General features: G+C 50.4%; 2 protein-coding genes across 2 annotated transcripts in view; one reads left to right on the plus strand and one right to left on the minus strand.

Annotated features, from left to right (window-relative positions):
* Positions 1–25,270, plus strand: part of SPOCK2 (SPARC (osteonectin), cwcv and kazal like domains proteoglycan 2) — an 836,669-nt gene that overhangs the window by 363,394 nt on the left and 448,005 nt on the right. The window lies entirely within an intron of this gene.
* CDH23 (cadherin related 23) overlaps positions 1–25,270 on the minus strand; it is a 343,293-nt gene that overhangs the window by 180,252 nt on the left and 137,771 nt on the right. Inside the window, exons 7-9 of the mRNA XM_049789257.1 lie at positions 13,452–13,646; positions 9,586–9,714; positions 2,889–2,967 (exon numbers count right to left, since the gene is read on the minus strand). Coding sequence (XP_049645214.1) covers positions 2,889–2,967; positions 9,586–9,714; positions 13,452–13,646 — 403 coding nt within the window. The remainder of the gene's footprint in view (positions 1–2,888; positions 2,968–9,585; positions 9,715–13,451; positions 13,647–25,270) is intronic.

The following is a 25,270-nucleotide window of genomic DNA, read 5'->3' on the forward strand; positions in this document are numbered from 1 at the left end:
ACTGGGCCAGGCATTCACTCTAGAGGTCTACCCTTGGTAGGGGGAGAAAATGAGGAGAGGGAGAAAGAGAGAGAGGGAGAGAGAAAAGGGGAGAGAGAGGAATGAGAGAAAGGGGGAGAGGACAGAGAAAAGAGAGGAGAGGGAGAGGAAAGGAGACAGAGAGGAGAGAGGGAGAAAAGAAGAGAGGAAGAGAGGAGAGCAAGGAAGAGAGAAGGCGAATGAATGTGTGTGTGAGAGAGAATGAGTGAGTGAGTGAGAGAGAGAGAGAGAGAGAGAGAGAGAGAGCGAGCAAACAACACGGCCTCTCCCCATGCTCTAACCGAAGTGATGGCACCTGCCTGGCCCTGGAGAGGTCTGAGCACTGCACCCAGAGAGGCACAACAACCTGAGTAGAAAATGAAAACAGTCCTAGGAGCAGAAGGATCCAGACCCTGTAAGGACCCCAGAAGCACTTGTTTGGAGTCTCAGCACAGGCCTGCAGGATGCCTTATCTAAGGGGATCCTGGTGACAATGCTGTTGTCTGGGTCCTTCTGAGAGCCCCATTCCATAGCCTACCAGACATGAGATGTTGGGGTCACGGCAGAAGATGGAGCAGATCAGGCCACTGCACCCCAAGGCCCTGGGCTCCTGGTCCCCTAGAGTGGTCTTGGGAGGCAGGGTGGGCCCGTGTCCACCACATGCTGGGGTGCAGGCAGGACAGCGAGTAATGGTGAGTGGTGGCTACAGAAGATGTGCCCAATAAGCCATGAGTTTATGAGCATTACCCCATGAGCATTGCCTCATGCTTTCTCAACTTGGGTGGGAAGTTGAGTCCCATGTTGACTAGCCATTAGTCTCAGTCACAACGTGGGGAGCCCCAGACTCCAAAGTGAGGATCTGGTGAGACGCGGCTCTGAAAGCAAAAGTTGACACAAGAAAGAATCCACACAGTAAAAAGGTACAGGAACAGGTTTGGGAAATCCAGCACTCAAGTCAGGAATTCCACCACACAGACCTTTTTGCTCCTAAGAAGGAAAGCAGATTAGTGGAGGAAGAGCGAAGAATAAGCCTCTGCTTTCCTCAAACCTGTGGTTTTATTGACAAGAACCAGGTCACACCCTAGAGTGGGAGATGAATACCAAGAAGGGAATAAATAATCCAATAATCCCATCATCAGATTGTATCCTAGGTTGGAGTATGAATATAGATTAGGGTGGGACCAGTAATCCAACAAGACCAACACTTTGGGGGCAAATGGGAAGAGTGGGTGCCACTGCAGACACGGTAGCTAGGAGTGATTTTCCTGCCCCAGGAGGTACCTTAAAAAGCACATCCAGGGCCCGGAGAGATAGCACAGTGGCGTTTGCCTTGCAAGCAGCCGATTCAGGACCAAAGGTGGTTGGTTCGAATCCCGGTGTCCCATATGGAGCTATTTCTGAGCAGACAGCCAGGAGTAACCCCAGAGCATCACCGGGTGTGGCCCCAAAACCAAAAAAAAGCACATCCAGTCCAGAGCCAGTCCTGGGCACCTCCTTATTGACATCAGCCCCTCACCTGTTGTCAATGCAGCCTCCAAGCTCCCAACTCTGTCTCTCTGTCTCTGTCTTCATCTCTCTCTATCACTCTTTCACTCTGATGTCCAGAGGTCTGGTCCTGCCTGCCCTCTCTGCACCCAGTGTCCAGAGTGAGCCTCTTACCACACACAATGTGCCTCAACATGTTCTCCTGCCTTATTAGCCCTCTGCAGCCCCTACAACCAAGTTAGGAATCACTCCTCTGGCCACTCTGTATCCCCCTGGGCCAGTCCTGTCTCCTCCAGGGTCTACTTCTTTGCAGCCCCTATGTACTACCCTGACCACGATGGCCAGTGTTCTCTCTCTCCTGCCCAGCTTGTGCTCCTCCACCATGCCATGCTCAATCTGGCTCTGGGATAGAGGTAGGGACAGGGTCCCTCACTGGACTCTTCTGCACATCTGTTTTCAGATATACAGAGCCAGAAACAGTGTAAGCACTGCTGGAGTAAACAGAGCAGAAAGAGTAGTGCATCTGAGCACTGCTGAAGGTGAAAAGAGGACAGAGTCAGGAGTAGTGTCTGAGCACTGCTGGGAGCAGTTTAACTCTCCACCACAGGCTCTAACGTCCCTCAGCAGGGCACAACCCTTCCTCCTCCCGGAGAATAGGCAGCAGTAAGGGGACGGGGTGTGCCCTGCCCTGACTGGGCTCCCCTAACTTTGGTGAAACGCAGACACAGGAGCCCAGGTAAGGCCTTCACATGCCTCACCCACACTCCCACACTCCACCCACACTCTCAGCCTTGTTCTCTGAGCTGAGGAAGAGAGTATTCCTTCTCACACAGTACTCCTGCTCTTGAGATGTGGGGCATGGTGCCTTTTGTCCTTCTCTCCATCATCATGTGGGCTAAGAAGGGAGGGCCCTGGGTGGAGTGCGCAGGCATAGAGACAGCCTGGGGGGAGCAGTTTCTTAGGAGACCCCAGCAGCCTTGGGCCCCCAAACCCTAGCTATGGGGGCTCCCTAGCCCCAGAATGGGGCCTACTGCTTCTTTCTCTGAGCAGAAACTGGGCTAAGGGTCTCCTCTCCTGATCCTGGTGCATAATCTGACCTCTGAGCTCCCCAACTAGGAGATGGAGTGAGGGTTCCCCAGCACCTTTGCAGCACCAAAGCTGAAGGTGGGAAGCAGAAAGAGTGAAATGAGCTTCAGGCACAGCCAGACAGCAATGAAGAAAGGCCCAATCGGAAAACTGTAAGGCAGGGAGGGCCCAGAGGCTGACACAGAAGTTTTGAAGCTCCTCCTCTGCCCCAATCAGCTGCTCTAACCCTTGCCTTCCCCAGCCAGATCCTTCCTTTCTAAAACCCTCCTAAGGCTGCGGATGCCTGCAGCCACCCTTACCTGAGACGATGGTGTAGCCAATGCCTCGGGGGCGTCCTTTGTCCTGGTCTACGGCTGTGATGATGCGCACAGTGGTGCCCTGTGGGAGAAGAGGGACTGAGGCGAGCCCAGCTCCAGCCTGGTGGTCAAGGAGGGATGGGAAGATGGACAGGAGGAGGGTCCGACCTGGGTGAATAGGGAGGGTTGGGAGGAGTGTTCTGCCTTGGTGGGTGAGGAGGCACAGTAGAAGGGAAGGGAAAAAGTACTGGAGGAGGGTCTGGCCCTTGCAGGAGGAGGGATAGGAGAAGAAACTGGAGGAGGATCTGGCCCTGGTGGGAGAGGAGAAACAGGTGGAGGGACAGGAGGAGGGATAGAAGGAGGGTCTGGAAGAGGGTCCCCGACTGAGTTACAGGAGGGCTCTGCTGTTGCCCATCAGTTCTCAGTAAAGACCAGTCAGTCCAGGACCAGGTAGCCCCTGTGGTATCTCCAGGGTGTTCTGGCTTTAGGGAAGCTCTGCCCTTCCCTGTTCTAAAGGGAAGGCCAGGAGGACATGACTATTTATTTGCATTTGTGTGGAGACACACCACATGGGAGTCATATACCATCTCTCCAGGCCTGAGGATTCCCTGGCTTGTAAAACAGAGACAGTGATGTCAGGGGAGCCTGAGATGAGAGGAAAGGAACTGGACTCCAGCCAAACACATAATAGGCTGTAAGACTTTAGAATTCGGGTTTTAATTTTAGAGTTTCAAGCTACACCTGGCTCTGTGCTCAGTGATTACTCCTGATAGGTCAGGAGAACATATAGGATGCTGAGTATTGAATTTGGGGTTGACCATGTACAAGGCAAGTGCCTAGGGTCTGGGGTGAAGACATGAACTAGGACTTAGGAGAGATCTGGCAATGTGCCTGTCTGAGCACTGACTCTGGGCACAAAGGGGCAGCTGGTAGACTTTGCTAAAGGCTCTGATCACTGCTGATTCAGCTCTCGAGTTATAGACGAGACCAAGATCTGACCCAGCGCCAAGGGAAATTCATTTTGGAACCTCTGCAGGATCCTAACAGCACTCCTAACTCAAGCTCCAATGCCCTCCTGTGCTCTGAAATCTCTCTACAGCCCAGAGGCCCTGTTTTGTCTCTAGTGGGTGGGGATCTGTGGCTCAACTTTTGGTCTGGTCTTGGCTCAGTGAGCAGGGGTTCTCCTAGTAGTGCTCAGGAGACCACAAAGAGCCAGGCCCTACTATGGGGTTCTGCCTTCAGAGTGTGAGATCAACCTTATGAATATCTCTCCAGGCCCACTGCATCCTCTTTCATAAAACCAACCCAGCCTGGGGCCCCCTGCAGGGTATGGGGATGAGGTCCCCCAGCAGAGTTCCCAGGTTACCTGGGCTTAGTGCTCTCAGAGCACCGTCCCAGAGCACTGCAGCACAGGAGGTTTGGGGCCATTGCCCAAGTCTAACCATGGTGTAAGGTTGTGATCTAGGGCAGTGCTGGGTCCCGGTGGATCCCGGTGGCCCACCCATCACTGAAGTTCCAGGATCATGTCACCAGGACCCCTGGTTCTCCCAGGCAGACGCCACACTCGGTTCCCAAGACATTGGGCTTGGGAGGTTACTGACGAAGTTTGGGGCTTCATTTCTTTCTGGGTAAATAAATCCATTTTTAATAAAATCCTGAGCTTTTAATACAAGTGCAGCCACAAAGACTGGAAGTGTTATGAGAAAGAATTAGCAGGGAGGTGGGGTGGGGCTCTGGGGAGACCCCGGCTCTACTTTCCGAGCCTCAGTGATAATATTTTCAATATACCAAAACTTACTTCCAAAGACCAGAAGGGCTGGTGAGTGCTGCTGTTGCTGACCAAGCACAGTTCTCTCTGCTCAACCAACCCTTGGCGTCTTTCTTCCCAGAGAGAAAGAAGCTTCCTGGCAGAGCCTGGGCCCAGGATGGGTCCCCACTTGTGGTGAAAGGAACAGGATGGCACCAAGGGTTTGGGGGATGCTATTCTGTCCACTCTTTCATGGGGCATCACTCCTCTTGCTGTCTGACTTCCCACATGCATAATAACTATAATAGCGGTCCACAGCCTCGGGGACCCTCACAGTGCCGGACACCCAGCAAATGATGTATCCATGAGTTTCACAGAGTCCAGAGACAAAGCACAAAGGGTTAAGCACCTGATTGGCACAAAAGGGGTCCCAGCTTGATCCCTGGTATGGTAGCATTCCTGGAGTATATACTAGGGAAATCTTCAAGCACATGTCAGGTGGGGCCCCCAGACCAAAGCAAGAATAACCCAAGAAACAAAAAAATTATTGTCGCTTTTTATGCTTTGAGCATAGGAAGAAACTAAGGTGTAAATCATGGGCTATAAACCTGGGTGGCGGTCAGCTCAAGAATGAGACACCTATTCCTCCAAAAACTGGAAATCGAGCTCCCATACGATCCAGCTATACCACTCCTAGGAATATACCCTAGGAACACAAAAATACAATACAAAACCCCCTTCCTTACACCTATATTCATTGCAGCACTATTTACCATAGCAAGACTCTGGAAACAACCAAGATGCCCTTCAACAGACGAATGGCTAAAGAAACTGTGGTACATATACACAATGGAATATTATGCAGCTGTCAGGAGAGATGAAGTCATGAAATTTTCCTATACATGGATGTACACGGAATCTATTATGCTGAGTGAAATAAGTCAGAGAGAGAGAGAAAAACGCAGAATGGTCTCACTCATCTATGGGTTTTAAGAAAATTGAAAGACACCCTTGTAATAATAATTTTCAGACACAAAAGAGAAAAGAGCTGGAAGTTCCAGCTCACCTCAGGAAGCTCACCACAAAGAGTGATGAGTTTAGTTAGGGAAATAACTACATTTTGAACTGTCCTAATAATGAGAATGTATGAGGAAAATGGAGAGCCTGTCTAGAGTACAGGCGGGGGTCGGGTGGGGCGAAGGGAGACTTGGGACATTGGTGATGGGAATGTTGCACTGGTGATGGGTGGTGTTCTTTACATGACGGAAACCCAAACACAATCATGTATGTAATTAAGGTGTTTAAATAAATTAAAAAAAAAAAGAATGAGACACCTAGGTAGTGTCCAGAGGGGGCTAGCAAACCCAGACCCTGCACCCACATGCATAGCCCCAGCCTGGATGGAGTTTCTTGAGTCAGCAAGAGAATGACTACTGCCTCTGGAGCTTGCTAGGCACATCCTGAGAGTATGCCAAGTCTGGGGTGTATAGCTGAGACTCCTCCCTATCTTCTTGGAGAGGCAGAGACTGGCTCAGTCCTGGGTGCTAGGGGGATGGGAGACAGAGCATGATAGGACGAACTGCTGGGGGAGTCTAAGCATCAAGTTGAGGTGTTTGTGTATGAGAATAAATATTCAAGGGCCCCTCTCACCTCCCCCACACATGCCATGAACCTTGAGAGATTCTTGGCAAGTGACATTCAGTCAAGCTGCTGGAACTTTCTAAAAAAAAAAAAGAGGTCTTTGCTCTTCTGGGTAGAGCCCCTGAAAAAGACTGGCTGGGACAATGCGAAACCTGGAGCTGATATTGGCTGGCCAATAAGGTAAAGGCTCAGGTGAGACCTGAGTTTAGTGGGGCACCTCTCCCCCCACATCCTTGGCAGAATCGGGACTTGAAAAGGGGACTAGAAGAGCGGGGCACCCCACGGGGCAGGAGGGGACTTCCAACAAGAGCTGCCACAGCAGATTCTGAGGCAGAAAATCCTATTTCTCAGTCCTTAATTCCAGTCAATTCCAGTCAAAGGGCTGATAGGCATCGGCGGGCGGTAATTTGTGCAGTTTACCAGCTTTCTTTCACCTTCTATCGGCCCTTCACTGACGGGCAGGCCGACATGCTGTTGCTCGAGTGAGGAAATTAAAATCTGAGGCAATAATCCCCCAATAAGAAGGATTTTATTAGGTAATATATACACTATAGATGAGGCCGTCTGGGCCCGATACCCTGATAGTTGGAGGCAGACATGCTGGGCGCTGCAGACAAAGAGAGGATCGAGGCTGAGCAGGCTGGGGCCCAGAGGCAGGGGTGAGATGGGGTGGGGGTGCCTGGGGCTTCCAGCCCAGTCCAGGACCCTTCTCCAACCTGGCCAGACAGCTTGGGGCTCCAGTTGGAAGGAACACACAGCAGGCCAGAATGAGGCAAGGAAACCGATCATAGCCTGAAATTGACTGGGGTGCGTGGCAATAGGCTTGTGTGTTGGGGGCACTGAGCAGAAGATGGGGTGGGGGGACTGGGTGCTACTTCTAGGAGAGGCAGTACGTGAGTACAGGCTCTGAGATGATTCTGCGGGCTCTTGGAGAGGTGCCTGTGCCTCTACCCCTCCCAGGACACTTCCCTAGATGGTTTCCTGCCAGTCCAGGCAGCTCTAACTCTGCTCCCGTACCAGCATCTCTAAGCCAAGGAGGTGAAGACTGCAGGAACTTCAGAACCCTGACAGACACCAAGAAGCCAAGCGATTGGGGAACGAGCAGACGCCCACAGAATCCCTTGGACAGGAGTGCAATGCACAGACCAACAAATTTAGACACTGGTCAGTTTAGACAGAGGGGAAAGAGGAGAAAGGGGAGAGGGGAGAGAGGAGAGAAGAGGGAGGAGGGAAGAGAAAGGGTGGGGAGAGAGACAGAGCGAGAGATTGCTTCCACCCTCACCCTACAGTAAGACTCCAGCCTGCAGAAACTTCCTGCCAGTCTGAGGAAAATCAGTTATTGCTCCTTACCCCAGGGTTTGCCAGGGCCATGGGATGACCCACAGTGTGTCCAGATCAAGATGTGTTTCTCTGGCTGGCAGAAAATTCCTGCAGGCAAAGCACTTTGAAAGTCATGGGAGGGAGTGACCCACCAAGGCGGTCCTGGGGATCCTAAACAATGGGTGACACAATGGGTGATGGGGTGGGGGTGGGTGGGAGGGGTGGTGTCTAAGCTTACTCAGGCCTTAGCACAGAACCAACCAGCTAGGCTGGCCCTGAATCACTGCAGGAAGGTGTGATTCCCCACACAAAAGAAAGATCCTGGAAAGCTAGAGAGAGACAAAGGGTAAAGAGACAATGGACTCAGGACACTTAGGGTCTTCAAGGTTCTTGCTAAGCCTGAAAGAAAGCTGAAATCCATATCTCTGCCCCTTCCCAACTCAGAAGACTCACTGAGAGGGTGTTCAGCTGCCAGGGGTTGAGCACTGAGGGGTGCTGGCTCTGCTATGTCTATCCCAACCACCTCGCTTCCCAATGTCATGTCCACAGGTTTGTGTGACATGGCCACGGTGAGGTCAGGGTGGGCCAAGGGCCTGTCTCCAGGGCCTCTGGTTGTCAGCTGCCACTTCAGCCTCACTGCAGGCACCTAGCTGGCTTTGTTCACTTTCCTCTCTGATACTCCAGGAAACCCATTTCCGGCTGCCAGGACGCAGATATCAGCATGGTAGGGGCTGGAGGTGGGAGTCCAGCTCTCCACTTCCTCCTGGGGCATGTCGGGAGCTCAGCTGTAAGTAAGGGGCAGCACAGAACAGACCCAGGGAGGACAAGCAGGCAGGAGGGGAGCTGAGAGCCAGCAGATGGGCAGAAAGCAGGAAGTGGATGTGATAGGGCCAGTCCAGGTATATTTGTCCTCCTCACTCCTTCACATCCTGCCCCTTCAAGAAACACACCCAGCACCGACTACCCGCTCTCTGTGCCCACGAGAATGAGCAAACTCATGGAGTTCTGCTCTCAGATGCAGGAAAACAGAGGGACAAGATGTCCAAAGGCAAGGCATTGAACAATGCCCACTGAAGGCAGCAAAGTCTTTTGGAGGAGACCAGCCTTGACATCAGCAGCAGGAGCCCCAAGAAGGAGAAGCTTGGGGAGGGGTCTCTCCAAGCAGTGTCAGGGGATCAAATAAAAACAGGCTCCCCTCTGCTGGCTCTGGATGAGCGGCACCAGCCCTGCACACCTGCCACATGTAGGTACTTTCAAATAGCCAAGCTAATGGCAGCCACTGTCAGAACAGGCCACAGGCTTCAAACCAGGGGGATTGAGGCCGCCTGGCTTGTGGGACCAGGGGTGTGCTCTGCAGCCTGGCCCAAGGCAGACCACTGTCACTCTGGGCCCTGTATGTAAGAAGGAACATGGTGGGGCCCTGAGGGTTCCTGAGCCTCAGATAGGCGTGACTCTGCTTTGCCCTCAAAGGTCTGTGGGGGCCAGAGCAATAACACAACTTGGAGAACATTTGCCCTAAAGGTGGATGAGCCCTATGACCCCATCTCACCCCTAAAACTGCCTTGCCCACGAAAGGGACAGGTGAGAAACTGGGGGTAACAAGTGACTGTTTTTTATTTGTTTGTTTGATTTTAATGTTTTTTCCTTTCTTTTTAAATTTATTTATTTTTTCCTTCTTTTTCTCTTTATTCTCTCTTTTTAGTTGTTGCTGTTTTGTTTTTGGGCCACACCCGGCAGCCCTCTGGGGATACTCCTGGCTTTGTGCTCAGAAATTACTCCTGGTAGGCTCATGGGATGCCAGGGATCGAACCTGGGTCAGCTGTGTGGAAGGCCAAGTGCCTGACCTGGTGAACTATCTGTCCCAACAGCTAAGTTTTGACTGTACTGGGACACCCCTCCTGGCTGCACACAGCGACCCCCAATCCCGATGGAACACCAGGAAGGCACACCCAGGCCTGTCCATCCCAGGTCAGCCCAAAGTGAGACTCTCACCGGTGGGGAGTGTTCGTAGATGTTGGTGCTATAGGGCAGGTTGATGAAGATGGGGTCCATGTCCTGGACATCCGTGATGATGATGGCCAAGTTGGCCAGCGTGGACAGAGGTCTGGTCTTATCTTGATCCTGAGAAAGAGCACAGAATCCTGGATTAAACGCTATCCTCTGAGTTTGTTCTCTGTCCCAAAGCCTGCTGTGATCTGTAGAGTAAAGTACAGGCAGGAAAGTGGTTATCTGGAGCCACACAGCAAGGCTGAAACTAGTCCAGACCTCTGGCATCTGCCCAGCCAAGGCCTGGCTGTTGGGACATCTGGCGGTGGGATGGCTGGCTTGCAGTTAAAGTGGTGGTTTCCTGGAGCCAGAAAGGTAGCTCAGTGCCCAGGGCGCTGCTATATGTGGGAAAGAACCTGGCTTCTATCCTTAGCATCTCACAGCCCCTCTAGGGTATCTGCAGCTCAAGGACTATCATACCCTCTTGGTCTAGCAAAGAACATCTGGCACAGTGGTCAAGTATCGCCAGGAGTGGCCCCTGGGCTCTTGGACTTGAGAGTAGCCTTACCAAACCCTAAAGAAGTAAACATGGCGTGGTCCTTAGTTCTCTGCATTGGACAGGAAGTCGATGTCTCTCCCCACTGCTCCTCTTCTCATTAAAGGGCCTGAGTTTGGATTTTGGTATGCTTTGGGTTCTGTGTCCCTGAGCTGGTCTTCGGGCACTGGTCAAGCTGCTTTTATTAATAGAACCAGTAGGGGGCGCTCCACAATCGGTGACAATTGGGAGACTCCAGAAAAGGGCCTTCACAGGCCACCCCCAACCCCATCTTGGTTGAACAGTCAAATCTTAGAAAGCTTCCCAAGAAAAGGCTGGAACCACTTCTGGTTACCATAAACTGCTAGAGCAGCCCCACCAGACTGACACACAACAACCTGTTGGAGGAGATATGGATATGGACAACACAGCTGGCACCATACTGAGCAGTGTGCTGGGCACCATAATAGGCATGACTTGCTCTGCTGGGCACAATGTAGCATCATTCAGGTGAGTCCAGAGATGAAGTGATCACAGTCACAGAGCTGGTGAGCAGGAAGCCAGGATTCCATCTTGGGGCTCTTTTTGGTGTGCGTGGGGGTGGGGTACACCTGGTGGTACTCAGGGCTTACTCCTGACTCTGTGCTCTGGAATCTCTCCTGACAGGGCTGTGGGGAGACCAAATGGGATGCTGGAGATCAAACCAGGGCCAGACATCTGCAAGGCAAGCGCCCACCCCACTGGACCATCTCTCCAGACTATTCTTAACATTAAAGAACCCTGCCCTGAACTGAACTGATTCATGAACTACTGGGACTCTGATAATTTTCTTCAGGGGTCTGCACCAATTGGTGCAGGTGAAGAAGACTGATGACCACTGGCCTGTGCTGTGGCTGGTGTACAAGAAAGAGGATGTCACTGGTCTGGGCTGTGGTCATGGCCTATAGCCCATGTGGTAGATGAACATCAGCTGGCTGAGCTAGCATCAGCCCCAGCTGGCCAGATTCAATCAGATCTTTCCCCTACCTAAGGACTCAGGTTCTCAGATGGGTAAAGGGGCTCCCCAGAAGTGGGTCCACTGCTATGGACCTAGGGCAAACTCCAGACTTTGTCCTGGATGGCTAGAGGAAGCTGGACCATGACTGTGACACATGTTGGGCACCTGTGGCTGCTTCCAGAGACAGAGTCCTGGAGACATGAGTGTCCTGGAAGCCATTTAGGAGGGCTTGGGACCTGAGTGGGGGAAATGTAAGGTCGCGTGACAAAGATAGGCAACTGGAGCACTGGGACGGTGACTCAATTGCCTGTTCTTAGAAAAGTCCAGGAAACCCTACTGGTACTGAGTCCTGGCTATGAGCCCCCACAACCTCCTCCTACCACGTCACATGGGCAGGTATCTAAGAGATGCTAAACAGCCAAGGGCAGGTGCCATAATGAGCTGTGGGTTACAAGGCAGCGCCATCACTTCTGAAGGGGCTTCCGGAACCTTCCCGCACTGTTGCTTCAGGGCCTCGTACAGATTAAGGGCAATTTAACTGCAGCAGCCAACTCAGCTGGAGATCGTGCCCCTTCCCAGGCCGCTGCCCCATCATGCCTGCTCTGGGCTGGCCTCATTCCTATGGCTCAAAGTCATGTTTTTGGATGGATGAAGATGATCCCATGGGAAGCAGCTCAGAGCAATAGGGGCCACATGGGGCCAAAGCAATAGCACAATGGGGAGAGCATTGGCCTTGCAAGTTGCTCACCCAGGTTTGATCCCCAGCATACTTAGGGGACCCTGAGCCAACCAGGAATAATTTCTGAGTGCAGAGCCAGGAGTAATCCCTGAGTGCTTCTGGGTGGAGCCCCAAAACAAACAAACAAAAGAACACGTGTACATTTCAGGGTCTTGGGATTGAAGGGAGAATATGAGTGTGTGTCAGGGGCCCTAGTGGACATAGAGAGAAGTGGGAGAGGATGTCCTATCCCCATGTGTGAGTACCAAGGAGTGAAGTATGCAACTGCTCCACCCAGGCTGTCCTGGGCTCCCCCACTATGCTGACCACACTCTAGCTGCTACCACTCAGGCAGTCGGGTGAGCGTATGTGAAGCTGTCCTAGACCAATTCTCGGTCTTCTATCCAAGCTGGGGACCCATGTATTTGAGCTACCTACCCACAGGCCTCTGTGCCTCCCCCTCTGAAAGGCCTGGACTCTGGTACCTGCCTTGAAGAGCCCCCCTGAAGAGCCATCCCATGGGGATGATGCAGGCAGGAGCTGAGTCTGTTCAGATGACAGGTCATGGAGGGTCATAGGGTAATGGGTTTTTACACTTGGGAAATAGAAATACAAGGGACACAGACTGGCTCCCAGCAGTGCCCAGCTCTGAGCAGGCCAATGCAGACATAAGGAACTCTCGGGCATGGAGTACCCCACGTCCTCACGAGTGACTGGTAACCAAAGTCAGGTAACTGCAGTGTTCTGTAGACTCAGAGCCTTCAGGAGGGGCCACCATGTGAGCATGCAACACTATAGGCCCAGTTTCTACACCTGACACAAGGTCCTCACCCCCTGTGCAGCTCCTTCTTGTACATGATTCACTTACGCCAGACTCCCAGGACCAGCACCAGGTTTGTTTTTTGATTTGTTTGTTTTTGCAATTTTTGGCCACCCCCAGTGGCACTCAGGGGTGGCACACAGGCTCTGTGCTCAGGAATCACTCCTGGCAGGCTCAAGGGACCATACAAGTTGCTGGGGTCCAACATAGGTGGGCCACATTCAAGGCCAACGCCCTCCCCACTGTGCTATTGCTCTAGCTCCTGCATTAGATTTGGTATGGGTGGACAAGCGCCTCTACCACATTGCCAGAATCTTTCTAGAGCCTTCACTCCTGCCTGCAGGGAGCATCAGAATACAGCTAAGTGGACATCTCTATCTTGTGTCCCAAAGAGGAAGAAGAGAAGAGGCGCTGTCTGCTGAGTGGACCATGAATGATGTTGGCCGCTGGACCCAACAGCTCCTGTGACTGATGTGCAGAAACAGGGGCTTTAGAAATTCACTTGGGGGATAGCTGGTGGTGCTCAGGGGCTGCCCCGCTCTCAGAGCTTGGGCGTGACTCCCCACTGGTGCTGGGGATGCAAACCAGACTCTCAGCACATGGATCCCGGAAGCTCAAGCCTGATACAAGTTTCCATGAGATGCAGAAGGCACAGGCTCTGGCAGGGCTGAATAGACACCCTCACTGGTATGCCCAGGGCAATGCCAGGACATGGGATGAACCTGTCAGGTCAGCAGTCCTTCCCTGTGGGGTGAGTGCCCCCAGCTCTCCCTGGCGGGGGCTCCCTCTGGGGCGGACTCACTGTGGCGTTGACTGTGAGCTGGTAGCTCTGAGTGGTCTCGTAGTCCAGCTCCCGTGTCACGGTCACGATGCCTCGGGCACTGTCGATGGCAAAGAATGGGGAGGGAGGCTGGAAGGAGTAGAGTACGCTGCCGCCTGCACCCAGGTCCGGGTCCGTGGCATTCACGATGAAGATTGGGGTGCCCACCGGGGTGTTCTGGGGGGAAGAACAGCACATTCAAGGGTGAGCTGGAGCTGGCAAGGCTGCCCACATCAGTGACTGAGCCCCAAAGCTACTGAACACCCCCTACCCCTCCAATGAACAGACCCCCAGCTTTGTCACAGTATGAGAGGGTATAGAGGAATTTGAAATGCAGCATCTAGTCCTCCTTCCCTCCCTCCTACTTTACTTCCTAATTTCCCTCCTCCCTCTCTCCTTCCTTTTCCCTCTTCTTTCCTTCTTTCTTCCTTACCTGTCCCTCTCACCCTCCTTCCTTCCTTCCTTCCTTCCTTCCTTCCTTCCTTCCTTCCTTCCTTCCTTCCTTCCTTCCTTCTTCTTTCTTCCTTTTTTTCCTTCTCCTCCTTCTTCCTTTTCTTTCTCCTGGTAACTGTCACATTCCCAGCTGCAGTGATGTGCTGACCCTGAGCTTTGAGCAGGGCCCTTCTTCCCCTTGCCCCTACTTCTGGGCATTTTCCCTTCTAGGAACTGCCCCTGGGCTGTCCTGGAAAGGACCTGGGAGTGCTTCCTGGTAGCAGGTGGTGGGGAGGTGTGTGCTCTAGAGATGTGACAGGATGTCCTGGGGTCTTCCCACAGCACCACTGTGCTCCTTGGCTTTCCCTGGCTCACTGCAGCTGTCCACAGCAAGGTTCACGAGACTTGCCCAGTGTCACCATCTCCGAGACACCTGCCAGGAATGTCTCAGCTCTACATGTGTCCAGCCTCCTGCCCCTTAGTACCCTACCGCCTTAGGGTACTGGTCCCTACAGTAGGTCCCTACAGCAGCCTTAGTGCTGTCTCACCCCTCACTACTGGGCACAGAACCTGGACCTTTCCACTACTTGCATGTCCTCATTTATGTGCTGGTTGCTAGTCTGGCCCCATGGGGAGTGGTGGGACTCCCAACCTTGCCCAACACAGGGCTGGTGGCAAATGTATTTCTTTGGAAGATGCAAGCCAATCTCTAGGGCTGCCCTCGCCCTAGTGTCCCCCAAGGAGCAGGCCAAGAGCTTTCCCCCAATAAGCCTAAGGACTGCTCTCAGCTGGACTCAAGGGTGGGGGCTGGAATTTTCCTTCTGCTTCAGGAGCCCCTCACTGCTACTGATTCTCTTTGGCCCCAAATCCTCTCTCCCCAATTCTGGGCATAAACTCCAGGATTCAACTCCTGGTGCTGGGCTCAGATATGCCACTCTGCTCTCCCCAGCCTTTCCCAAAAAGCATGTTATACCCAGGTGACCCTCCTCTGAGCTTCTTCACTGAGGATAGAGAGGGTTCACTGAGGAGGGAGGCAGCCTGGAGCTGCCACTCTGTCCACTCTTCTCCTCAGCCTCCACTCAAAGCAAGGGTGGGGGAAAGAGATAGAAACAGAGAGCAAGACAGAGAGAGAGATAGAGAGCCAACAAGAAGAGCTTGGTGGTCCTGCATCTGACCTTATATTTCAAGCCCTGCAGTAAAAACCCATTTAATTTCTGCATAACTTAGAGAAAGGTTTTAAATGGGCCTGGCACGGAGCCATGGCCATACTTAGAGGGGACAGGCCACTGGAGAGAAAAGAACGCTGACTTCCAACCTTTCGGGGTCACAGGCACAGGGCAATGGTGGGAGGTCTTTTCGGGGGGCTCCACACTCCCTTATAGGCTGATGCTCCGTGGAAATGCACAGATGTAGAAAGTTCCTGGGTCTGCAGTCTCTACACAGATTTTCTCCTGTGAGAAAATCTCCAGGTGAGCTGGGTTGCTCAGTCTGAAAACCCCCTGAGCTCAGAGCAGAGCTCAGTCATATCCCCCAAGTTGGAAGTCCTGTTTTTTGCCCTGGGCTGACTAAAGACCTCAGGTACCTGTTGTTAACACACACACCCCACTTCGGGCCTCAGTTTCCTCAAGCACAGGAAAATGTCAAACATGAGTTGCTGGGAGGAATTCCGTGAGACAAGGTGTGAGAAAAATAACAAGCTTCTCCGAAGCCGCGATATTGTTCGGGGCGGGATAAATGGTGGTTGCAATTATGATGATGGTAATAAAACACCATCACAGGCGAAGGAAGATAAGCCCTATTTAAAGGCGGGTAACAGAGACCGGTAAACATCCAGCACACCTCTTCATCACCAGTACAGACAGGGAAGCAGCTGAAAATTCACCACTAGAGGCGGCCCAGGCAGAGCTCACTTGAGATGGCGCCCACATACTCTATGCCACCCTAACAACTCTGCTGTGTGTGTGTGATCCACAACACAGTACAGAATGTGTGGCACTCAGGAGTTACTCCTGGTGGAGGACCATCTGGGATACTAGAAATGGAACCCAGGTTGGCTGTGTGCAAGACAAATGCCTGTCCTGCTGTGCTATCGATCCAACTACTGAAAAGAAATAATTTCTTAAAAAAAAAAAACATGAAGAGAGGCTGGTGTGATAGTGCAGCAGGTAGGGTGCTGGCCTGGTACACAGTTAATCCAGGTTTGATCCCCAGCACCCAGAGGGTCCCCAGAACATCACCAGGTGTGATTTCCTATATTCAGAGCCAAGAGTAAGCCACTCTGGGTGTGGCTCAGAATCCCAAAATAACTTAAAAATGTAATGGAAAATTCATAAAGAGGAGTTTTTCATTAGCTGGTTTCTGGTTGCCAAGATGGGAGACACTAAAGCGAGTTTGAAAACCCTGGCGAGGTAGGTGAGTTCTGGGGTCCTTGGTGAGGTGTGGCTGGTAAGGTGCCTGAAAGCCGGAGCTCCCACACATAAAGGCCAGGCCTGACAGCTCATGCTTTGGAGTGTTTTGCTTGTAGAATTCAGAAGAAAACTCAGTTTTTATCTGGTTCAGGACCCATTTCAGAGACAGGGAAAGTGAGGAGATGGGTCTTTCTCTGGAATTTTCCTCCCTAGAGTGTTGTGTTTTCTTCACCCAGAGATGCCCACTCCCTGATCTCCCTCTTTCTAAGAAAGATGTTCATTAGCTCATAGCTCTGTACAATGGGCAGCATGTAGGCAGCATGTCTATACCTAATGAGTTCAGACCCAGCCATGTCTGATGGCCACAGGGGTGATTCCTTGGCTCAGGTCAGGTCAATCAGAGGAGGCTTTGGAAATTACCTAAATTTTTTGTGGGAACATGAAAGGGAAGAGTCTTGCTCTAGAGTTAGAGATAATGAGGGCACCATGACTAGAGGAAATCACACAAAAGCCCTAGTTAGGGAGGCCCAGTTAGAGGAGCCTAGTCAGAGGAGGCCCCTCAAAGTAGGAAAGGCAGAGATCAGAGGCTCTGAGCATCTCCCCTTCACAAGTACCCATTGAGCATACTTTCCTGTCCCTTGTTGGGGTGCTGGACACTCCTCTGTGCACCCGGCTTTCCTGGCCCTCAGCTCTTTAGCTGCCAGACACTTTCAGCCCAGACAAGGTCCCCTCATTCCTGCACCACTAATCCAGAACCTGAACCCCAACACTGGGAGGAGCCAGTGAGGAAGAAAAAAATGACCCAGAAGACTTAGTGTGGCTTCTCCTAAGTGTCCCTGACACCCTCACAGGCACTCAGTGATCAGTAGGGCTGACTAGGGGTCAGTTGCCCATGATCGCCACCAGAGGGGAGGGCAGATGGTCCCGTAGAGCCAGTGGGACCAGAAGGAAGCACCTTGAAGCCTGATGCTGAGTTGGGTACTTTACCCCCTACCCCCAGTCAAAAAGGCCCCTTTCAGCTGAGGGTGAGGCTACTGTCACCATGGAAAGGAGAAGAGCCCACATTCTGGTCCTAGAAAAAAGGCCACTGGGGGGCTTCTGAACACCCCCCAAAACAGTGTGTGTTAGCAAGTATTCATGTGTGGTGTCCAGGCATATGTGTGGTGTCCTCCACCCCTGCAAGTCCTGGCAATGACCAGATCACCTCCCAGCAAAGGGCCCCCCTCCATGCAGGTCACTGACAGGAAGCCCATTTAAGCCCTGTCTCCTTGGCTGGACCAACTGTAATGGGCCAACCATGCGATTCTGAGACAAATCAATCTTTCAGCTACTCCCGGGCTGACACAGGAATAGACAGACTCTGGAAAAGTTGTACTAAGTGAAGGATCCTGCCTGTTAATAATGGTGATGGATAACTCGGTGCTCACGTTGCCTGTGAGACTCTCCAGGTTCTCTACAGAGGTGGTGTGAAGGTGCTCAGTGGCAAGAGGTGTGAGGGAGAAAGTGGCCAGCAGGGAGGGAGGGATGGAGAGGAAGAAGCCACCTAGAGGGATGAAAATGTAGAGAAAGGGGAAGGAACTGCAATAGTGGTGGGGAGACAAGCTGGGACAAAACTGGGAGTCCAGAGGAAATGGGAAGAGAATTTGAAAGAGCAGAGAGCGGGAAGGGGGAGGGAGAGCGAGAGAGAGAAAAGAGAGAGAGAATCAGGGAAAAGGGGGGAAAAGGGACAGAAGGAAAAGGCAGACTAAAAGAGGTGGCTTGGCCTTCTATTGCCGCTGGGCAAATCTCCCCCTTCAGATTTATTCTGTCTACACCTCCACCAAACCTCCACGATTTCCTACTACTTCCACCCGAGGTGCCATCTCTAAAGGCGTTATTAATATTTATGGAATGCTTGCTAGATGCTGCTACAGTCTTTAATATCTTATTATAAAGCCTGTTATAAAATGCATTAGTAATAAATTCCTGACAGATGGAGTTCTGACAAGGTGCGGGCAGCCTGGTGATCTGGGAGGAACACGCCCTCATGGACTAGAATGTGAGGACTGCTCAGGGGCTGCTCTTTAGGCCCGAGGCATAGTGGGAGGGGGGAATGTGCCACTACCCCCATTAGCAGCAATTCTACACAGCGAACCCCCCAGAGGCAGAGAAGGGGTGCTTGGGGAAATAAAGCAATTGGTCGGAGATCACATCTGTCAATGGAGGTGGAATTTAATCTTGGGGCTCCTCTGTTTCTCCAGACCATGGACTCCCCCAGAGGTGCGTGAGAACTGTGACCTCAGGGGCTCTGCTCAAATTTATTTCCATCCAATTCTGGGGTGGATGTTGGAGATAAAGTTGGGATGGGGGTGGTGGTGGTGACTTTACTGAGATTAGGAAAAACAGGGATAGAAGGGATATTTTAGCCCCAAAAGAATTTTCGAAGGAAACAAACAGACACGATGTGTGTACTGTAGTGCACATTGAGAAAATGAGTCTACGTGTGTATTCAGTGCAAATCAGGAAACGCATCCTATGTTAACAAGATCTCACATACGCAATGAAGCCCTTCTGAGCTCAGCAAGTCTGGGTAGAGAGGTGCCACCTGCATGACCTTCCCCTGTCCTCCCTGCCCAGCAGACACCCCAACACAGGGCTCTAGAGGCAGAAGCCTACTGGGGTGCTCGAAGATGGTATTTCTGCCTCACATGGCAAGGAAGCATGTGTGGGCCCCAGTTGAGAGCAAGGTCAAGGTAGAAGTACCACAGGCAGGAGCTAGCCTGTGATCCGGGAGGAACATGCCCTCATGGACTAAAATGTGAGGACTACTCAGGGGCTGCTCTCTAGGCCCGAGGCACAGTGGGAGGGGGGACCCACCTAGCCTCCTTGGGGTCTCCCCAACCCAGTTCTGCTGCGAAGGTGCACAAATATGCACACACGTGCACAAACCCATGGGTATTGAGTGTCCTGCACCTCTCTGCAGGGTGTCCAGAAGAGATTACTCCACTTTCTTCTGTTGGCTCTATTTTGGATGATGCGCCTGGGACTCTGGAAAAGGCCCAGGGTCTGCTCAGAGAGCCAGGCAGCTGCCAAGTGAAGCAGGTGGCATTTCTGTGGCCAGAGGGAGCCCCACATGGCTGGACTCTTAGTCTCACACCCAACCTGACCTGACCCAAGCACTTTCCCCAGGTGGCTCTGCCGCCTGAGCTGCTCAGCATCCCTTGAGAGCAGGCTCAGCATTCCTCTTCCAGCTGTGCACTGCCCTTGGGGATCCCAGGAAGACATTAATCAAAGCCCTGACCTAAGCACCTGCCTCTCCCCAGGCGGCCAAAGTCCTGCCACTGGGCTCTGGGTCTCCTGGGGTGATTTTCAACTCATCCCTTTCATCTCCCTTCCCCCTGGTTCACATCAGTTCCCACAGCCTGCCAAGGCTTCCCCCAATAGTGCTCACACCTGCATTTCATCATTATTTACCTCGACCACCTCTGTTCTTTCAGCATTTGTCATTGCACATGTCAGACATTCAATAAATGTTTTAAACAGAATTGGGACTTTCTGTTCAACATGGCAGGTTGAACACACGCTCATTTATTTCAAGTTTGTGTTGGTGTGCACACATACATACGCACAAGCACACATTCACCAAAATGGTGATGTGGAAATTAAAAATACATAAATTCACAAGGGCAAAAAGAACAGGAGAAAAGACGAACGTAGATGAGAGAGATCCATAAAATTCTGAAAACTGAAAACAGATGGAAGGAAGAAAGTGCCTTAGGAGATGGGAAAGCCAGAGCTTAGGCAGTAACTGAGAGCCCTGCAAAAAGCCTGGAGACACCAAGTGACACTGAGATCAGGAAGATAGGCCACATGTTGTAAGAAGCAGCGTCATACATCCAAACTCTTGCAGAAACCTGAAGCTGTTCTTTCTGTAGGGGCTGAAATTCGCTGTCTCTGTCTCAAGGTGGGAGCAGAAAGTGGGAGCATCATTGAGAGCAGGGAGCTTTGTAGAACTGTGTCTCCTCTCTTGCCTCCATCAGCAGATTCAGCCCCCTTGTAGCCATGTCTCACAATCGCCAGGAGACAAAACAAGCAGACCATGAGGAAACACAGCTAATAATGTATTAGTGTTCCTGTGGAGAAACAGCCAGGTGTTCACTTAATCACGCCACGGCAATTGCAGCCCAGGTCAGCCAACAGCCCGCACCCTTCCTTGGGTGTGAAGTGAGCTCCCAGACAGCTGTCAACTCACTCTAAAATATGAGCAGAAAACTAAGCATTGCTAAAACTTAGAGAAAAGCCCTTAATATACATGACAGATATAGAAAACTGCAAAGAAAAAAGGACATTCAACATCCGAGAGACACAAGACATACTATCTTGGGAAGAAGAATATTCTAAGAGAAAAAAGGAGCTAAATATCAATGTCATACTCACCAGGAGAGAGTCATAGAGAAGGAGGTTTCTCCAAAAGGAGGTCAAAATAGAAAGAGATGGGAAGTGGAGGTTGGGGGTGGAATTAGGAGTGTGTTAGAAGAGTCAGTATCCAATGAACAGAGAGAAAACAGCAAGGGGAGAAAATGATCCACAATGTTATTACATAAGCTCACTTCCCAGTTCTGTGGGAACTTCCAGATCAAAAACAAACACCAGGGGCTGGAGTGGTGGCACTAAAGGTAAAGTGTCTGCCTTGCAAGCATTAGCTTAGGATGAACTGAGGTTAGAACCCCCAGCATCCCATAAGGTCCCGACAAGCCAGGAGCGATTTCTGAGTGCATAGCCAGGAGTAACCCCTGAGCATCAATGGGCATTGTCCATAAACAAAAACAAACAAAAACACGACCTTGGGAATGTTTCGATGGTAAAGGGCCGGGTGTTCTTTTTATGACTGAAATCATGTTTGTAATTACGAAGTTTAAATAAAGATTTGGGGGGGGGGTTTGGGCCACACATGGCAGTGCTCAGGGGTTATTCCTGGCTCTATGCTCAGAAATAGCTTTTGGTAGGCTCAGGGGACATATGGGGTACCAGGATTCCAACCACCGTCCTTCTGCATGAAAGGCAAATGCCCTACCTCCATGCTATCTCTCTGGCCCCAAATAAAGATTTTTTTTTTGGTTTTTGGGCCACACCCGGCGGTGCTCAGGGGTTACTCCTGGCTGTCTGCTCAGAAATAGCTCCTGGCAGGCACGGGGGACCATATGGGACACTGGGATTCGAACCAAGCACCTTTGGTCCTGGATCGGCTGTTTGCAAGGCAAACGCCGCTGTGCTATCTCTCTGGGCCCTAAAGATATTTTTAAAAAAAGAAAAAATAGGGGCTGGAGAGATAGCATGGAGGTAGGGTGTTTGCCTTGCATGCAGAAGGTCGGTGGTTTGAATCCTGGCATCCCATATGGTCCCACGAGCCTGCCAGGAGCAATTTCTGAGTGTAGAGCCAGGAGTAACCCCTGAGCATTGCCCATAAACAAAAACAAACAAACAAAAACAAACACGACCTTGGGAATGTTTCGCTGGTAAAGGGCCGGGTGTTCTTTTTATGACTAAAATCATGTTTGTAATTACGAAGTTTAAATAAAGATTTGGGGGGGAGGGTTTGGGCCACACCTGGCAATGCTCAGGGTTTACTCCTGGCTCTATGCTCAGAAATTGCTCCTGGCAGGCTCAGGGGACATATGGGATATTGGGATTCCAGCACCGTCCTTCTGCATGAAAGGCAAATGCCCTACCTCCATGCTATCTCTCCGGCCCCAAATAAAGATATTTTTTAAAAAAAGAAAAAATAGGGGCTGGAGAGATAGCATGGAGGTAGGGTGTTTGCCTTGCATGCAGAAGGTCGGTGGTTTGAATTCTGGTATCCCATATGGTCCCACAAGCCTGCCAGGAGCAATTTCTGAGTGTAGAGCCAGGAGTAACCCCTGAGCGCTGCTGGGTGTGGCCCAAAACCCAAACAGAAAAAAAAAGATTATCCCCATAAAAAAAAAAATCACCACTAACTAGTCAGGACATACACTTTAGAATAAAATAACAATGTTTCAAAGCACTGAGTATTTTTGGAAAAATCCAGAAATTTTCAGAAAGAAAAAAAGCTAAATGCTCAGGATCAAGAATGGCTTCAAAGCTTTTAGCAGTGACAAAGGAGGAAACGGCTTCACATTTTGAAGGAAACTATTTTTGCTGAGGATTCTATACCCAGCCAAACTATCAACACATTTGTAGGTCGAATAAAACACTTTTTTTTTTCAAAGTACAAATAGACGTAGCCATGATTCTTTTTCAGGACAGTTTAGAAGAGTAATATGCCATCAAAATTAAGTCACAAATTGAGAATGAATAATACAGGATGCATGAAATAAGGGCTCTAAATACAGGGAGGAGAAAAGGAAGCTTTCAAGGTGAACTCTGAGATTCTTCCTCCCCAAACACCCCCTACCCCAATAACAAACCATCTGGGCACAGCTGCTTCAAAAGGGAGCAGGAGGAGGGAGGTTCCAGTGGAAATGCTGCTGTAAAAACACATACCAAGTAAATAAGTACTGACAGGCAATATACTGAGAAAAGGTATTAGATGATTTCAGAATATTTAGAAATGAATCTGTGCTAGGTTCATAAGACACTAAGAAAATAAAACTAGATAAAAAAAATTAATACCACAGGGGCAATAACTACTAGTAATTAGGACAAGAGCTCACATATGAATACAGTATATATGTGGCTTTGCTGTGGATCACACGCACATAACCATAGTGTTGCATATAAAATGAATACTGTCTTAGCTAAAAGGAGGCATAGATTATTGTTGGGAGAAAAGGGGACAGGAAAAGCCAGGGTGGTGTGTGTGTATGCCTCTGTGTCTGTGTGTCTATGTAAAGCAAAGATAAGGCAGAGGTTAGTGAAAGGTCCAATTCTCATCTTAATAGTTAAAAGTCAGAAGATACTGACATTTTGTTTTAGTTTGCCTTTTTTTTTTTTTTTTTTGGCTTTGTTTTTTTGGAGCTATAACCAGCAGTACTGAGGTTACTCCTGGCACTCAGGGATCATTAGTAGTGAGCTCTAGAAACCATATAGGATGCTGGGAATCAAATCTACCTTGGTCATGGGCAAGGCACTTAGTACCTGACCCACTACTGTATTCTTGCTCTAGTCTAGGAAGTTAATGTCTAAAGTAGAAGCATTTATGAGCATGCTCTTTGGAAATAACATCAGATATTGAGCCAAGGTTGTCTCAGGGCAGGACTTGGGAATGGGGCAGGGTGATGCTATGCTTGCCCTCATAAGCATGTCCTAGCTTTACTCTGTAACTCATGAAAACATACACCAGATTTGGTAGCACCCCTCAGCCCATATGTGCCTTCTGCACCTACATCCCTCCCACTATTTCCCTGCAGGGCACTGTCATTCCTTCTGGAAAGGTACCAGCACTCCCACCCTTCATGGAGAAGCTTCCCCCACAGGCTCTGTAGCGTGAACACACATTTTCTGTCACACACATAAACATTCTCGTCCTTTTCTTACACATCCTCGCATACACTCACCCTTTTAACACTCAGATACACTCACCTACTCACGTTCTCACAGTCTCAACTTTTCTTCAAATGCACACACTCCTACATTCACAAACACACTTTCTTTTTTACACATTCAAACTCACATTCTCACACACTCACCCTTTAACACTCACATAGACTCACAATCTCATAAATTCTCACATACTCCACACACCTTCACACACTCTTTCACAAATGCTTATAAACACAAACACCCATACCCTCATAAACACACACACTCTATTTACTTACCCACACGCTCCTTCACACACACACATTCACAGCCAGACACTTGCGCACACACTCACGCCCACTAGAAGAAGCTCACAAACGCTGTCATGTTCTGTCTCCAAGAGCAACACGAGTGACCCCTCCCTGGAGGGGGGCTGTATCCCACAAACTTCTCATCCGGGAAATAGGTGTACATGGATAGAGGAAAGGCCCCTGAAGGAGTAGAGGCCAGAACAAAACCCTTCATCACTGCCCACAGAAGCAGCTGATCCCAGGAGAATCTCAGGAAAATGTGTGCCCCAAAAAGGAGTGCTCCTGAAAAGGCCCCATGGCAGTTCCAAACCAGGCCATCTGCTTCCAGGATACCAGCCCTGAGCCTAGAGTGACAGAAGCGATGTCTAAGATAGACAAATTTTTCTGTCCAGGCAGCAAGCGGACCCAGGACTTACTTGGTCCATTTGGATCAGGGGTGGTGAAGAGGATTTTGACCCTCACTCAAAATGGCAAAATGCAATATGTGTTTAATATATTATTGTTAAAATTACATGCTTTTGTGTGAGTGTTTGTCTGTTTTGGCAAGTCACTGCGTGGTGTGGCTCTCTGGCTCTCACAGTTTAAAATGTTGGCTCTTTGTGTCGAACTTGTTTGCTACTCCTGATCTGGATTGTAGCAATTGACAGATATGTGAGATCTCCAGCAATTTCCAAATAAGTTTACTCCTAACTCTGCACTCAAGGATCACTCCTGGAGGAACTTAGGGCCCACATGGGGTGCCAGGGATTGAAATCATATTGTGGAAAGTGCAAGGCAAGATATTTACCCACTGTATTATTGCTCTGGCCCCTTAATTGAGATTTTATATTACAAAAATGCATATGAAAATGAGGAGCATGTCTAAAGCAAGTTTAATCTAAGAATTGAAATAAAAAACCTTGGGCCCGGAGAGATAGCACAGCGGCGTTTGCCTTGCAAGCAGCCAATCCAGGACCAAAGGTGGTTGGTTCGAATCCCGGTGTCCCATATGGTCCCCAGTGCCTGCCAGGAGCTATTTCTGAGCAGACAGCCAGGAGTAACCCCTGAGCACTGCTGGGTGTGACCCAAAAAAAAAAAAAAGAAATAAAAAACCTTGTCTAAAAAAGACCTTATCTATCAAAAGCTATAACTTCCAATAAAGCTACTTTATAATTTAGCTATATATATTATT

Source organism: Suncus etruscus, chromosome 15 (assembly GCF_024139225.1).
Source record: "Suncus etruscus isolate mSunEtr1 chromosome 15, mSunEtr1.pri.cur, whole genome shotgun sequence".
NCBI classification, from domain to species: domain Eukaryota; kingdom Metazoa; phylum Chordata; class Mammalia; order Eulipotyphla; family Soricidae; genus Suncus; species Suncus etruscus.